Below are 18,234 nucleotides of genomic sequence, written 5' to 3'. Positions count from 1 at the left end.
TCGTGGCGTTGAAGCAGCATTTCACAAGTAACTTTGCGATTTTCCATTTGACGTTCATTCAAATTGTGTGGGACCCATTTACCGAGTTTATTGATCTTTCCCATTGTTCGTAAACGTCTGCTAATTGTTTCTTGTGATACATGTAATGCTTCTGCTAATTGCTGTTGAGTTTGAGTTGGGTCATCATCCAATAATTCCTGCAATTGCTCGTCTTCGCATTTTTGTGGTCTACCAGAGCGCTCACTGTCTTTCACATTGAAATCACCACTTTTAAATTGTCGAAACCATGTCTCACATGTTCTAATTGATGGAGCGTGTTCACCATATGTTTCTACCAGCAAACAATGACTTTCAACAGCTTTTTTCTTTTGATTAAATAAAAAAAGCAATGCCAAGGTCCGTGGATTGGCGTTGGAGGAGAAGGAAGGTCGTTGCATCCACTTCAACGATGTGGAACGAAAATGGCGGCGGCCATACTTTTACTGCACACTCGCTCACTCACACAACTAATAGCTGTAGTACCTACGTACACTAATACTGACTCGCTGTCTCGAAAATGGCGGCTATGCAACGACCTTCCTTCCCCTCCAGCGCCAATCCACGGACCTTGAGCAATGCGTGCCGCAAATGTTGTTTTTCAGGCACAAAACTTGACATGATCACTGAACAATAAAACAAAGACGCTAGATTTTGGCGGATTCAACTTGTGTGTGTTTGTAGGTCTATGTCAAACCACAGATCATATAAGTAAATAGATAAACAACTCCCATAGTTTGCTTTGGAATAGTGTTTTTATCGCCACCTAGGCGAATATACGTAAACAAATTAATATTCAATATGGACGACTTCTAATACAATATATTTATTAGCAATAGTAAAATAAAATAAAAAAATTACAAAAGTTGCAATTATAAAGTTATATACTAAAAAATAAATCGTTACATTGGTCATATCATTAGTTTAATTAAAGTATGATAAAAGTATTATAGTTATTATTAAATTATAAACTTAATAATTGCAACTTTAATAAGAATATATGAACAAAATAAATTATAATATTACTTAATATACTATTTTTTAAATTTATTGTCAAAATTAAGATAATTTAATAGAAAATTACTGGTTAGTACGCGTATCAAGTGCTCGGTGTAAACTAGGACATAAAGTGCAATTATTTATCGTGAGACACCATGAGATGCGTTAGATCTGTTGTGTTATTGTTGTATTCTGAAAAATAAAACGATATCAAACGTTTAAAAAAATGCCTAATTTCAAATAAATTAAAATTTTTAGACTTTATAGAAATGTTTTTAAATAATTGTCATACAGACTTTGTGCCATCATGCCACAATATTGTTTTTAAACTTATCAAAACATTTATTATAGCACGCATCCATTTTACTTTAAAAAAATATATTAATATTAACGCATACAGAATACGCATATATAATATTAACGCATATTAAACACATATAGTAGTAAAAGCGTTGCAATAAAATCATATGTGAATAAAAACCATTATAAATAAAATTAATTTATATAATTTATGATTTTCTTTCTTATTTAAATACATTTATACACATATGCACGTTTTAAATGTGCCGCATGTTGGAGCCAAAATGGCGGAATGATTGCGGTACTTTTATAAATCTAGTGACTTTACCGCGCCGCCACCCGCGACTGCCACAGGCTTTCCGTTTGTTTTCTGTTCCTGAACTCTCTAAATAAGTGTACACTTAAAATGAAATAGATAGATGTTTCAAAGTTAGCGAAAGCAAGAAGGAACGTTCCAGTGCAGTCTAGTGCAGGAATAGAAAACAAGCCTCTTGATACTAGAGTCCTATATAGGCTGTGTTCCGTTTGTTACTGGCTGTTCCTGAACATCTTAAATAAGTGTACACGTCACATGAAATACTATAGATTTTCAAGTTAGCTGAAAGCAAGAAGACGTTCAGTGCAGTCTAGTCAGGAGACACATGAGCCTATATAGGCTGCGGTCTACTTGACGCTACAAATGCTTCGAAGCACTTAATTAACCAATCAGAACAATAAATTTTACAAATTGACCAATCGAAGAATACTTTGTAGCATCAAGTGGACCGTAGCCATAAAGAGACAAGCGACATTGATGTCCGAAGCTCTGATTGGTAATCTGATTGATACTTGATTGGCTAAGTGAGCAGCTATATTGTGACCACAGCTGTTTGCAGAATGATACGAATGGTGTTTGATGACGTTAGAGCGGTCCCAAAATGGCGGTAGAAAACTACATTGGATACTGAAGGTTATGGTGGGGGTTCGATGTCGCTTCTCTCTTTATAGGCCTAGTTTACACCGAGCACTTGATACGCGTACTAACTCGTAACTTTCTATTAAATTATCTTACTTTCGACGATGCATGTATACATGATACATATATTTAATTATCTCGATTTATATTGTATGTACCAGCTTAGTATATTATTCTTTAAATTTATTGCCGAAATTAAGATAATTTAATAGAAAATTACTAGTTAGTACGTGTATCAAGTACTCGGTGTAAACTAGGCCTATATAGGACTCTACTTGATACGCGTAATATTTAGTAACTTTCTATTCAATTATCTTAAGATGCCGTCACATGGGGCGTAACTTGCGTAGCGTAATTTACGTATTCTAGTAACTTACTAAAATATGTTACGCCATTTAAAAGCCTTCTTTCACATGAAGCGTATTTCGTGGATTTTCAAGAAATGCGTATCTAATGCAACCAATTGTTGATTAGGGTTTCTCTTGTACTCTCTAACAGAAATGCTAAACAAATTTATGATTGGTTTTTGTAATTTACGCATCTCGGAAAGTACGCCTCATGTGGAACTGATACTCTGCACACTAGTATGTGTGAATCATCTATGTGCGAATCTAACCTGTGCGAGCATATATTCCTGTTCCTTGAAATTTTCAAAAATTTATATATTTAAAACAAAATAAATATATGTTAGGCATTTAAGAAAAAGAAAGCATTTTACATGTAAGAAATTCAAGCAACACGCACATATCTATTAATGTACAACTATAACCTTAAAATTTTGTATCAACATATCGCAAGAAGGTTGGATATGACAGAATGTTATTACAGAATAGCTATTATAAATAATAAATTTGATATAAAACTGTTTCTTAATTTACCCTGATATCATTATCTATCTTTCAATTTTGTTCTGCTTATTTAAGTAATACATATGTTACCAATACATGTATTACTACATGTATATAGCGTTTCTTACGCAGGAAATTGGATTCGACGGAACGATAATAACGTAAAAAGCGTAAAGTAACTAGGCGGAAGCTAATGTTCGAGTAAAACGATATCATTGGTCGGCGCAAGTTACGCTTACGCAAGTTACGCCCCATGTGACGGCACCCTTAATTTCGGTAATAAATTTAATAAATAGTATATTAAGCTGGTACATACAATATGAATCAAGATAATTAATTAAATATAGATATCACGTATACATTTACACGTATTATCGAAATTAAGACAATTTAATAGAAAGTTACTTGTTAGTATGCGTGTCAAGTGTTCGGTGTAAACTAGAGTCCTATATAAAGAGAGAAACGACATCGAACCCCCACCACAACCTTCAGTATCCAATTGAGTCCTCTACCGCCATTTTGGGACCGCTCTAACGTCATCAAACACCATTCGTATCATTCTGCAAACAGCTGTGGTCACAATATGACCTTGTTTACACCGAGCACTTGATACGCGTACTAACTCGTAACTTTCTATTAATTTATCTTACTTTCGACAATGCGTGTATACATAATACATATATTTAATTATCTCCGATTCATATTGTACCAACTTAATATACTATTTTTCAAATTTATTTCCGAAATTAAGATAATTTAATAGAAAATTACTAGTTAGTACGCGTATCAAGTGCTCGGTGTAAACTAGGACTATAGCTGCTCACTTAGCCAATCAAGTATCAATCAGATTACCAATCAGAGCTTCGGACATCAATGTCGCTTCTCTCTTTCCGTTTGTTTTCTGTTCCTGAACTCCCTGAATTAGTGTGCACTTAAAATGAAATAGATATATATTTAAAAGTTAGTGAAAGCAAGAAGGAACGTTCCAGTGCAGTCTAGTGTAGGAATAGAAAACAAGCCTTTTATATAGGACTCTAGTGTAAACTAGGTCACAGCTTGTTGACTCACGATCCTCGCGTGTGATTGGCAGGAAAAATACGCGCTCATTCTCCGAACTTTACTAATTTTCATCTCGGTAACTATTGCAAATTTTGAAACATGATAAAGGCTTTTCGTCTCAGTATAACTTGCTTTATCAACCCACAAGAACATGAACGATTGTTTTCAAATATCCTGTATAATTATCACATTAAAATTATATTTAAATTTCGGAATAGCTTTCAACAGCGCCATTTAGCGACGCGCAATGATTCACGATTAATATCCAATTCTCAATTTTTATATTAAATAATCTAAATTATGCTGACAAGTTACGAGATAAAGAAAAATACAGATGTTTCTTAGATATTTTTTTATTATTTAAAGATATTTGTTAAACCATAACTTATCAACCGGTGATATCCATCTTTCGCAACCCAGCATATTATTTTGAATCATGTATTTCCAAGTCCAAAGGTGTTGATTGTTTTCTTCCAACCATTTCTCTTTAGCTGCTTCTTTATCTAAAATCTCTTGACTGACGGCTCTGGCTTTGAATGGTAGTTGATTTGCTACTTGAGTCAATACTTTCTTTACCTAGAAAAGAAATGCATGTATCAATATGTTTTCAATTAGAAATATCGTGTCGCATTAACCTGTTTGTGTATATGGCCCTCAATATTTCAAGCATTCTTTTATAAGATGTGATGTCATGTCGGTAAAATTTTATTTTTGAAAGTTATATCAAAAAATGATTAAAATCATCACTATTATTTAAACATATTTCTAAATACTGATTCTTTAAGTGCCCATTAAAATTTTATAAAAGTAAATTTTAAAAAGTGATTTTTTTGAGATCTCGATTTAAGAAATCTATTTATGTCAAATTCAATTTTTAAGTACATTTTTTTTCATCAAATACTTTTTAAATTTTTAAAAATATTTTTCAACGTTTAACTGAAAAAATTCCTTAAAAAATTCCCAATATCTTATTTCTTACTTAATTTGTTTTGATATGTAAATTTAACATGAGTTATAGTAACTCAGAGAACAGAGTCAGGACATAGGGTCCGAGGGAAAAAAATCTTAGTTACAAGAAAATATTTCTTTTCCCCTTAAATGTATTAAGAGATTATTACAATATTTCTTAATATTTCAATTAATTGTATTTACTGTTAATATTAACATAATAGGAACATACAATCCCATGTAACCACCATAAGTATAGCAAATAAAATATACAGACATTTATATTGCAAGTTTTCAAATTTTTTTACATGAGAAAAGTGCCACGTTTATTATATATAACTTTTAAAAATTCAACAACTTTTCCATTTATAATGGCAATAAAAAAATTTTGAGAAGCAATTGTTTTATAAAAATTTGCACTTATCTTTAAAAAAATAAGGCAAATAGAGTTATAGAGTAATGGTAAGTAAAAATTTGTGATTGTTTTCGTGTAATACAGTATTATTAATAATAATTAAATTAAGCAATTGTGAATATAGGAACTATTAAAGAGCAATTCCTTTGTTTATCTTTCAACATTCATAATTATTTTTATTCGTAATGCCAACTTTTGATTGGTCTGAAGTAAATTTGCCATACCGTTACACACGCTTCAATTTATTTAAATAGACCAGTTTGATTTAAGCAAATCAAATACTTTTATATTTTTTCAAACTGTTTGTTTAAGCTAAAATAATGTACAATTTTGTCATCTATATTCTGATAAATTTAATAAAAGTGATTGTGCATGTTTGACAAATTTATTTAAATGTGACAGGTTTAAAAGATGTACAATAAAATAATTAATCAAACAACACAATAATTATAAAGATGTAAAATTTGTGCTCTGCAAGTACATTTTATACTTTTGATACACGATCAATTCAAGAACTATTCATTATTGGCTTTGTATCTATATGACATTTTTGTTCAATACATAATGAACTACCTCATGTAAAAACTAACTCATTTAATTCCTATAATTAATCCGTTAGAAATTTTAACGCAAATATGTAAATTTATGAAAATCAATAAAATATCAAAAAAACCTGATATTCAAAGAGAGATAGCGTTTATTTAAAATTCTAAGAAAAGATTCTGTGAATCCAAAAGTTTGAGTCAAAATTCGAAAAGTAACAAAGTATTAGGAAAACATAATTAAAAAGGTTACACTGTCTAAAAATTAAAAAAATTATTTAAAGACGTTTTTAATATATTTTAGACACATTATCTAAACAAGTAATTTTAAAATATGAAAAAAAATATGGTATAAGAATAGAATATATCAAGATACCTCGAAATATTCACAATGGCCACCGATTTCAACAATGACTCGTCCTGCTTTAATGGGAGTGACATAGTGGTCAATAGAACCTTTACCTCCACCCATACGATGTCCTTGTCCCTGTATAAATTATAAATATCATGTTTATAAAATAAAAAAATAGAAAAAATAATATATGACTGACAAAGCGTATAACGTTTAAATCAAGAAATGCTTATGCCAGTCAAATCGGATCTTAGGCTATAGAACCACTTGATGCTACAGATGCTTCAAAGCATTCTTGTTGTAAACAGAGAGTGCTTGTAAACTATTGTGAGTTTGTTCGTAAAATGGAGCTTTCAAAGCAGTAAATTGGGCCAATTTTGTTGTATACAACACAACAGCTGGTATGTACAGGGGTGCTAGTGATGTTCAAGGGAAAAAAGAAGAAAAAGTTAAATTTTTTCACAAAAAAGTGATAAAAGTGACGATAAATACATGGCAGTATCGTTTAATTATTACTTTGAACGAATTCAATACACAACCAAAATTAAGAACAATTTAAACACGTATTTATTTCTACGAGAAAGAAAATCTTTATACATAACTTATTTTTTGGTATCACATTTAGTACAAAGAAAGTTTTTGCTTAAAATAACTTAAGAATAGATACAATCTAATATGTATTTTATGTACTAGACATGAAAATGTGTACAATTATAGATGTACACATATTTTAAAAACAAATTTTTTAATATAATATTTGTGTTTTTAAAGCTAAACTTAATAATTAGTTGATATCTGTTGGTTGGAGAATTTTTTTATTATTTTTCCCGTATTCTTTATTAAAAATGTTTCCGAAAATCACTTTCATTTTGAGGGGTCACAGTTATTGTAATCGCCCTCTTTTTTTGGTTTCCATAACTGCACGTCGTATATTTGTTGGTTTTGAAACACAGTTTATATGTAGAACCAGAAATATAAATAAACTAAGTACTAATATAAAAGCTTCAATCAATACATAAGTAATTCAACGAATAAGTAAAGGTTAATAAACGAGAAAGTTATAAATTAGAGATAAATAAATAATGATATGTATTGAAACTCAATTTAACATCGCGAGATTGCAATTTTTGAATACTAACGTTTCAAACTCACTTGTCTTTCTTCAGCATGTTGTTATCGCAAAAAAAATTAACATTAATAAAACGTAAAACATAAAATGAATCCAAATTGCATATATAAAATAAACCAGAAAGGCAAAAAAATAATATCACAATAGTAAATTGCTAATTTAATAGTAGCAAGTATCTATATGATTCTACCCTCCATCCCATCAAACTAAAAACTGTAAAGAATTTATTGTAAAAAAATATGACCTCAGGGTTTGAATCTAATGTGATCTCCCTACGTGCAATCTTCTTATCCAGTTATTTTAATATTATTGGTTGTTGTAATTAATATTACTGTATACCTCGGTGATTGAACTAAGACGTCCATACGGAATGTAGAGATCATATAGATTTTGTTAGCATCAAAAATATTAAATTAACATTTATTAAAATAATTAATAATTTAATATTGTGATATTACTTTTCTAATTCTACATAAAAATTATGTTTCAAGATAAATATGTAGCGCACAGTTGGGAAAATTACAGAATGTATATAAAATTATTATTTTGAACACTGACCAGCACAAGTATTTCTTGATTTAAATAAGAAAGTTTTATTTAGTATTCCTTATTAAACGTTTTATTTTTATACCTTTTTTGTAACTGGTTGCCATGGTGGGTCTACACGCCAAATTGCAAACATCCTGCTTTGATCGAGTTTTCTACCGATTGTTAAACGCATCATCTCGAAGTGACCGTGTTTCAATCTACCTCCTGATGTAGCCTAAAATTTAGTAAAATCATCTTTATGTAAGAGAACGGAAAAATTATCATTTTATGTCGCAAAAATTTCTGCGCCTCTTGAGTCAACAATAAACGACTACCACGTTTTTGTTTTGCTCAGCATATGATCCGAGAATAGATCAGAAAGTGTATCTTGTTCCGAGTATACATCAAGATGGATTAAAATATATGTAGTTTGCAATACACGTTGTGCATCTCAATTATGGGTGTCAGAACTAATAAGATGCAATACTGTGCATCTTTAATACTAGTTCTGACACCTATAATTGAGAGCTTTAAGGCTCCTGATTCCTCAGCCGAAAACTCCGCGTTGACGGTAGCGACATTCCGTCGCGGACAAAATTAGAACTAATAGACGTGAAACGTGACACATTGACAATGAGATGTTGTCGTGCATGTCATTTTGTTATTATGTGTTTCATTGTGAAAATATGACTTATCTCGTATTTACCAAATTCGTAAAAATGGACCGCGAGTAAAGTTTCTTTGAATTTTATACATAATAGCACATTTTTCACTTCTTTCAATAGCTATCCGTTTTTCTGTCTAAATAGGCGTTACTTTACGTGCTTTTTACGACTATTTACTGTCTGCTAGGCAAAAAAAGGATAGTCTTGACCGATATTTAGAAGTGTTTTAAAGCCATCTGATTAGTCTGTTTTATCCAAATTGGCTTTATTTACAAATGGCACGCCGGAAAAAATTACGTCATTTCATCCAATTTCTCGTTTCTGACGTCACGATTTCAATATGACCGTGGCGAGTACTCAGAAGCCTTAAATGATTGCGCTATATGATAAATTACAATATTGCATCTTATTAGTTTTGATACCCATAACTGAAACCTTTAAATGATTATACTATATGATAAATTGAAACTTTTTTAGACAGTAAATCAGATAAGATAATTCTAATATATTTTTTGTCACTAAAAACAAAAAAAAAAATAATAAAATTGATGTATTATGTCATATATTTAAGAAAATTGGATTTAAAGTTGCTAAAAATGGCAATTTTGTCCTAAATACTTTTGTGCTAAAAATGTGACATGTGATGTCAAATCTAAAGAATCATTGTTTCACAAATAGGCTGATAGGAGAAAAATAATGCAGTTATACATATTTTTCTTATAGAATTCAATAATGCTATTAGATTTTATTAAATTTTTTCATATATTGTTTAAACAGTTATTTAAACAAATTATATTTAACAATTTTGATCATACATTCATAATCACAGAAATCATTATATACAGGTGAGTATTTAAATTGCGTAAGCAGACTATTTCTTCTTTTTTTAAAACTATAATTATAAATTTTAATTTGCCCTTAAACAGTTAACATAATACGTCAATTTTATAAATTTTAAATTGCCAGAAAAAAATCCATAAATAAAATTCATTCTATCATGTCACATTTGAGCTATTTTGATTCAAAAGTACCAAAAAATACCATTTTTGATATCTTTAAATCTAATTTTCTTTAAAATGTGATGCGATAGAGCAATTTCATTAATGGATTTATTTTCAGCGATAAAAAATCTATTGGTAAAATTCGTATCAAACAGCGTTATTGACACATTACATTTACAATGGTTTCTTTGATCATTATACATTCTTGTAAGTCTATTGTGTAACTCTTAACAATAGTTCTGTATTGTTGCAGATATTATATACTGAAAAAAGCTGCATAATGATAATACATCAAACTGTTGTTAAAAGTTACAGACTAGATTACTAGTAAAAAAAATTTTAATAAAAGTTTGATAAAATTCTGATAAACTTGTCATTTTATTAAATTTAACAAAATTTCAATAAATGTGCAACGTAATTTTTTAATTATATTTCAAAGAAAAGATTATTTTCTGTGATAAATAGAAAAACATGACATTTTAAAAGATAACATTTAATGAGAATTGAATGAAAGTGAAATAAAGCTTTAATGAAAAGTTATTAATATTATTTAATAAAAAAGTTGAGTAATTATACTAAAATTGTAATAAATTTTTAAAAATAATTTTATTGGAATTGTAATAAGTTTTTAAATTACAATAAAAAAAAATCAGATATGTGTGTATGAATAATGACAAATTAACTATATTTTATTAAAAATCAGATATGTGAATGTATGAATAATGACAAATTAACAATATTTTAATAAAATTATAGTAAATTTCGTAATAAATTTCAAATTTTATCAAAAATTTATTTTAATTTCACTAAAATTTCCTAGAAATTTATTCAAATTCAAATTTTCAAATTTCCTTATTCAAATTTCAGTAATTTATTGTTATTTCATTATAAGTTGATTTTTTACTTCTATGAAATTTTAACAAAATCATTAGTCAAAATATTCTAAAAGAAAAATAAAATTCAACAAAATGTAATCAATATTTTATCAAAATTTTGTTATTTCTACTAAAGATAGTAAATACTCAAACTTACAATAATACCAAATTGTTTGTACATAAGGAAGTTATGTACAAGCTCTGGACCCCGCATGTACCTTAATCGCTTTTGCATTTTAGGAGGTCGCATTCCTGGTGGAAACTGTGGGACTTTCTCCATTATTTTGAGTCTTGATCGTTCCGGATATTCAATATCTAATGGCCATATACTTTTAAATTAGTATCTTTAATATTTATGATATTTTTAATTATGTAGTTATAATTACATAAAGTTTCAACAAAACAATGCAAATATCTAGGAAAATATACTTTCTATTAATAAGAGATACTTTCTATTAATCAACTATTTTAATCAATTTTATCTTTGTTTGAAATATGGTCATACGATGCTTGTCATACAATCAACCAATTAGTCACTAATAGAAGTTATTATGAAATGTTATATTATTTCTTTAACAGAACATCTTTAAATTTATTATGGCTTCATTTGGAAACATTACTGCCAATAGTGCCTGAATGTATAATTTTGTATCTTTAATATTCATTAAATGTTAAACAAGAATAAAATGTTACATGAAGGCATTTGGGTGATGTTACTGGACAGCCTATACATGTGATATTGGAGGAAAAAATTTGTTTCTCACTATTTTCCAAAACTGCTCTTTATTCGTAAAAACTTCAATGTTTTTCCTGGCCAGTTAAGTGTTTAACTTAATTATTATCAAGTCATTATAAAGAATTTTAAGGGCAAAATAAAAAACAGATTTTTTTTCTTTTAAATTCTTTAAAGCATTTCCAAATATTTTTTAAAGGAGCAAGTTTTTTAATTCATTGATTGATCAATTGCATTATAAGCAAATACAACTTTATTCTATAAAAACTGCATTTGCCAATAATGCGATTGATCAATCAATGAATTAAAAAATTTGCCTAAAGTATTCCGCTAAAAAAATATGAACATTATATTAACGACTTAAGCATTGTATAATTTTATTTCAAACAAGGATAAAATCTGGGACATTATATAACCTAAATATGATTAAGAAAATTCAGGACACTGATTCTGTCCTAAAATAATTAAAAAAAAAAGGATAAAATCTATGTTCAAAACAAATAATGAGTTAAGCTCTTATTAATAAATTGTCCAAGTGTTCATATTATTTTGTTTATTCTCTGTTATTCACCTCCATATTTTATTGGCGGAGGAAAGGTCTTCAAACCAGCTTTTGGTGTTACAGACACAGATTGCCATGCTGCAAAAATATCACAAAGTGAAAAATCAAATTTAGAGAGAAATTATTAATGACTTTTTTCAAAAAATATTATATCGAAAACACTTACTGAAAAGTAAAGTACGTATCATGTTTCTGTATGCTTGTATCATTTTTAGGTTAAAAAGATATAACTGTAGTTGACTGACAATTATACAAATCGTGATTTTTAAGTAAAGAAATTTTTTCGGTATTTGGATTAGCTACCTTAATACTAATTTGACGAAATTAGGTTCAACGCGTTTTTCACAAAAGAAAAAATTTTGGAAAAATAAACGTCACTTCATCTCACAAAATTACATTGAAACGCGTTCTGTCTCACGCATGATACTGGTCAATACTGGTTAAGGTTAGGTTGATGTTAATCGATTAATCGAAACATCGATGTTTTATACTGGCTGCGTTTCTCTCTGCTTAAAAAAGTTACATGTTACATTTACACATCTTTTTAATAAATTGCTTATATGTATATCAAGTTCGTATTACGCATATGGATTATACACAATTAAATCACATTGCATATAACCAGTGTGACATTGCATATAACCGGTGTGACAGAATGTGGCTATGTTTCGATAAGTTAGAAATGATTAATCAAATCGATATCATATAGGGAGATAATTTGACTCATATTTTAATTCATTAACATTTTTTAAATTGTTATTTAGAAGTGATTATAATTTGAGATGTGTCTTAAACATAATAATAATTTGCATCGTAATGCAAAAAATGAACGCAAAGTTAAGATCGAAATACGTAGTATCGATCTTGGCGCGTGAAGTTGACCGAAGTTGAGACGAAGCCGCTTTCCGCCGTCTTCAACTACGTTCACGTTTCTTTCTCAGAACGCAAAGAACACGGGACAGATGGGATAAGAGACGTCATCGCGGCTCATTTAACAGATGAGCAAAACCTCATATTAATAGTTATTGTCAATTTAATTATCGCGTAACGTTTATAGATTCGATGCTCGTACGTTACGCGGTCGCAAGCGCGGTGTTGAATTGGACGCGTGTAAAGTTGGCCGTGCGAAAACGAAGCCGGCTCACCATTTTAACTCGCATTCACGTCTGATTACAGAAGACGGCGGACGCGATGCAGATCAAAGCGGGAGCGGGTGGCATCACAAACTCGTTAATAGGTATATTTATATTAACCACGCGATAATTTAAGTTTGCTGTTCGATAATACGCTGTTGCGGAAAATGCTAAACTGAGTGCGGGACACGGTAGCGTTGTCGCGTGCGCGGTGGCGCGAACGCAGCGTCGATCTTGTCGCGTGAAGTTGACCGCGCGGACACGAAGCCGCTTCTCGCCACCTTCAGTTGCATTCACGTTTCTTTTACAGAACGCAACAGACGCGGAGTGGACGAGCTCCGGAACGAAGGCGTCATCGTGGCTCGTTAACAGGTAAGTGAAACCTCGCATTAATATAGTTGTTGCCAAAAGTTAATCATCGCGTAACGTAGATTCCGATACTCATACATTGCGCGGCCGCGGCGCGAGCGTGGCGTCGAGTTTGACGCGTAAAATTCACTGCGCGAGAACGAAGCCGGTTCCGCCATCTTAATTCACATTTACGTGTCTGATTGCAGAACGCAGCGGATGCAGGATGAATCGGAATTGGAGAGAGCGGCGTCGCGACTCGTTTAATAGGTAAGCAAAATCAATCTCAATCTCGATCGCGTCAATATTATCAGTTTAGCCGTTGCATAATACGAATTTTGTATTCATACTGGCGACTCGTACAAATGCGTATTTCGCGATAATTGTTATATTTGGTCGAAGGTATATCGCGCTTGCTACCTGTTGATAATGACGATATATATATTATCGAATTGCAAGTAACGCGCACGGATGTCGAGCTTATAATATTAATATACTTCCAACGTACAATACGATATAATAATCATCATAAAAAACAACATACATTTGTTGCTTGAGACGCGGACCAGTGAATGTGAAGTTAAGAGAGGGATGTGTGGGGTTATTACGTCACAAGTGCGGCGTCACTATGAAGTTGTCCGCGCGGGAGATAAAATCGTTTCGTCTTATAATTGCATTTGTTTTTTATTTGCAGAACGCGGCGTATGTAGAAAAGATCAATTCCGGAATGAATGGCGTTACGATTCATCTAATTAGTAAGAAAAGTTTACATTAACCATGCATTTGTTTGTAAATAACATCTATTACATGAAACATAGATTCGATATTCGTTTGCGACATAGCGCGCAATTTTTGCATTTTAATAATTTATTTTTATTAAAACTTTGTTAAATATCTATTGAAATTATAAATTAAAAACAATATTTGCATGCAAAAATAATTTTCCCATACATTTATTTTCAATATTATTTCTATTTGAACATTTTTTTGTATTTGAATACTTTTTTGTGTTACAGATCATATAGTATCGTATGTACTACAATTCTATTATTGCACATCGAGGAAATATAATTTGAAGAGAAGATCTGATAACTCGGAAATAAATTAAACTTAAAGGAGATATCGGGTTTCGGTGGACAAACTTTGCGGTAAGCATTATTGCTTACATACGTAAGATTAATTGTTTGTCTCATTTTTTTAAAAATAATAATTAAGAGGAAAGAATATTTTAATTTAAAATTTTATAAATTTATTTTTATAAAGTTATTTTTTTTTTAATAATTATAATATTTAATTTAAAAGCAATTGAAAAATTCTACCAGTAAAAATTGTCTTTTGAATCGTTGATTATTTTGAGAACTACATTAATAAGGATCTTATATCTATATGTTACAGATTCATCGTAGCGATGTCTCTGTTAACGTCACTGTTGCGCATTGATTGGTGAGTGATAAAAAATTTATAAAAGAAGTAACGACACTATGAATTATAGCAAGACATTTTACTTTTTAATAATACATGAAAAACGTTCTCTAACAAAAATGTTTAAAACAAATTGTCTCAAAAATATTGAATTTAAATAAATAAAATTATATCGCGTTCATTATTTTAATTAATGGAATTATTATTATGTCCAGACATAATAAGAATTCGTAATTTTTATTATGACCATAAAAATAATTTTGTCAAAAAATAATTTTAAATAAATGAATTAAAATTATGTTATGACATAACAATAATTCCATTTATTATAATTATGTCGTGACATAATTATAATTCCATAAATTGAAATTATGTTGTGACATAAAAATAAATCTGTGAATAACAATTATTTCAATAATAAATCAGAATATTTATCGTGTTTCATACATAATAATAATTTAATGAATAAAAATTATGTTCGTACCAAAATGACTAATGACGAATTGAATAATATTGAATTAAAAAAAATATAAAGCTTTAGTACACACAGTATAAGTATTTTGAATAAACAGAGATAAAAAAATTAACCCAAAAATACTATTTGTTAAGCTCATTTTAAATAACCATAATATTAAAAATTTGTTTGCTTGTTTCATCCGGAACTCATGTTAGAGAATAGATGAATTGAAAACAAATGATTTATACTATAAAATATATAAAGTCTAATCAGAGAGATTATTCATATTTCTTATTAGAACATATTAAAATCCAAATAGAAAAGTACAATTAGTAGTAAATTTTGTAAAGAAATATAAAATGGACTTGAATATACATTCTAACTGTAAGTTATTTGTTTACACTTTAATAAACAAAGCGATAAATTGTATTAATTTGATACAGGTAGTAAATAAAAATCTAATATTTAGATATAATCCCATAATCAAAATTAACAAAATAAAAACAGAAATTCTGCTTTTGGATTCACCAAGAACTCTCAATCATATAAGTTTTGTTAATATAATTAGATCATTTTTTTTAGTGTAAGAAAGAATATAAAAATCTTTTTGAATTATATAAACTTAAACAGACATAATTTGCATTAATAAAAAATACCTTTTCTTTGTGTAAGCAAATTAGGTCAGTTTATAAATTTTTCCAAAAAGATTTTATATTTTCATTTATATATGAAATAATAAATTATTGATTTGATACTATTTTTTTTCTATATGAGTGCGTCTTGATAAAATTAAATTATTTTGATAATTATAATAGAACTCGACATCTTATAATTAAAAAGTTTTATAGACTTCATTTTAATCTAGTAATTTTTACAATATATCTGATTCATCCATTTTTGAACAGACATACTGGTTGACTTTATATTTAAACAACGCATCAAAACCTTATTTTTTTAGTACATTCATATTTCTATTTAACCTTTTTCGTGGTATAATATGGGTACAAAGCACTACGACCAATCGAAAATAATTTTCGCGTTTAATTGGGCACATGTGCAATTACGGGATACGATTCGGTATCGGAAACCGTTGCAATATGCACTCTGACTTCTTGTTACGTTATCTGTTCAATGAGACAATGTCTCTTGCAGATGCTTCAAAAAGATGCTTGCAGCGCTACAAAATGATTTTTTAATGTAAAAATTATTCTTATTTTTATGTGTAATTTTTATTTCTACTTCAAGTTTTTGTAATAAATGCACTAGACATTGTGATTTGTTCAGAAAATAATTTTCGCGTTCGGTTGAATACATCTGGAATTATGAGGTACAATTCGGTATCGGAGATCGATGCAATGTGCACTCTGACTTCTCGTTACGTTATCGGTTCAATGAGACCATGTCTCATTGAACTTAGCGTCTAACCGGCCGATCAGCTGGATTAAACACGATTTGTGAGCATGTCGCGGGTTGACAAAAGCACCCCAGAAAGTGCGTCTCCTTTAAGTGACTTGCTGCCTGCGACTATGGCTTGTAAGATACAAGTGTCGTATGAATCGTGGTTAAAAAAGCTTAGTCGACGTTGGACGTGCGTTAAACGTGATACAAAAGGCAGAACGCATTCGCAACGACCTCACTATCGATCCCATATCCATCGCGTCCAAATTGCTAATTCGTTATTTCGATAATCGCGTGATAAGCAATGCCTCTTACATGTACCACGAGAAAATACTTGCAGCGCTACAAAATGATTTTTTTGCAGAAATTGTTTTATCTTTATGTGTAATTTTTATTTTTATTTTAAGTTTTCATGATAAATACACTAAACATTGTGATTCGTCTAGAAAATAATTTTTGCGTTTGGTTGAACACATCTGAAATTATGGGGTACGATTCGGTGTCGGAGATCGATGCAATGTGCACTCTGACTTCTCGTTACGTTATCGGTTCAGTGAGACCCCATGTCTCATTGAACTTAGCGTCTAACCGGCTGATCAGCTGGATTAACCACGATTTGTGAGTATGTCGCGGGTTGACAAAAGCACCCCAGAAAGTGCGTCTCCTTTAAGTGACTTGCTGCCTGCGACTATGGCTTGTAAGATACAAGTGTCGTATGAATCGTGGTTAAAAAAGCTTAGTCGACGTTAGACGTGCGTTAAACGTGATACAAAAGGCAGAACGCATTCGCAACGACTTCACTGTCGATCCCGTATCCATTGCGTCCAAATTGCCACTAAATCGTTATTTTGCTAAACGCGTAATAAGCAATGTCTCTTCCACGTGCCACAAAAAAGAGATTTGCAAAGATGTAAAATGATTTTTTTACAGTTAAACTTTATCATTGAAAGAAAGGTCGTGTTACATCATTTAGAAATTTGGTAGATTCAATCATTTGTCTATTCAAAAACGGACGAATCAGAAATCTTGTAGGAATTACTAAATCTTGTAGGAATTACTAAATTTATCAAACGATCATATTATTTTAACAAAGTCCTATTATAATTATCAGAGATTCTGCTTCTGGTTTATCAGAAACACTCAATTATTTAAGTTTTTTTAATATAATCAGATTATTTTTTTTTATTGTAAGTAAGAATATAAAATTTTGTGAACCCTTTTTATTTATATGAATAAGCTATCCCAGTTACATTTCGAGATATTATATGAGCTCAATTAGATAGAACTCAGGAGAGCAGACTCCTATATTGACTGACGTGAAGTCTTGAGAAAGCAAGTAATCGTCTTTAAAAATTATATTTAACATTTTAATTATATTATTAAACATGATTTTTTGTAACTTTCTTTCTTTAGAATATACACATCTCCTTAATAAAGAACATATTAAAAATGTTTTATTTTTTTAATTCAATCATAATTCGTCATTACTCGAATTATTTGGCTCTAACAACCAGATGAATTGATTTAAT

The 18,234-nt window shown here is 29.9% G+C and overlaps 2 protein-coding genes and 1 long non-coding RNA gene across 8 annotated transcripts in view; 1 reads left to right on the top strand and 2 right to left on the bottom strand.

Annotated features, from left to right (window-relative positions):
* LOC120356747 (TBC1 domain family member whacked-like) overlaps positions 1 to 18,234 on the bottom strand; it is a 512,462-nt gene that overhangs the window by 276,675 nt on the left and 217,553 nt on the right. The window lies entirely within an intron of this gene.
* Positions 4,535 to 12,404, bottom strand: LOC105196578 (39S ribosomal protein L16, mitochondrial). The gene is made up of 6 exons (XM_011162596.3): positions 12,114 to 12,404; positions 11,957 to 12,025; positions 10,810 to 10,967; positions 8,215 to 8,346; positions 6,479 to 6,589; positions 4,535 to 4,773 (listed from the first exon to the last, which is right to left on the bottom strand). Exons 1-6 carry the CDS (start codon positions 12,154 to 12,156, stop codon positions 4,558 to 4,560), a joined length of 729 nt encoding a protein of 242 aa, XP_011160898.1. The 5' UTR covers positions 12,157 to 12,404; the 3' UTR covers positions 4,535 to 4,557.
* Positions 12,836 to 18,234, top strand: part of LOC105196579 — a 183,825-nt gene continuing 178,426 nt past the window's right edge. For 2 of the 4 annotated variants that reach the window (XR_005575542.1, XR_005575541.1), the window contains exons 1-5: positions 13,174 to 13,452; positions 13,638 to 13,698; positions 14,123 to 14,183; positions 14,445 to 14,576; positions 14,824 to 14,871. This is a non-coding gene — a long non-coding RNA (uncharacterized LOC105196579). Of the gene's footprint in view, positions 13,453 to 13,637; positions 13,699 to 14,122; positions 14,184 to 14,444; positions 14,577 to 14,823; positions 15,017 to 18,234 lie in introns of those variants that run through there. The other 2 variants (XR_005575540.1, XR_005575539.1) reach the window with 2 other exon arrangements.

The sequence above is a fragment of the Solenopsis invicta genome, chromosome 9, assembly GCF_016802725.1.
Source record: "Solenopsis invicta isolate M01_SB chromosome 9, UNIL_Sinv_3.0, whole genome shotgun sequence".
Taxonomy (NCBI): domain Eukaryota; kingdom Metazoa; phylum Arthropoda; class Insecta; order Hymenoptera; family Formicidae; genus Solenopsis; species Solenopsis invicta.
The sequence above is the reverse complement of the archived record's forward strand: the minus strand, read 5'-3'. Positions and strand labels throughout refer to the sequence as shown.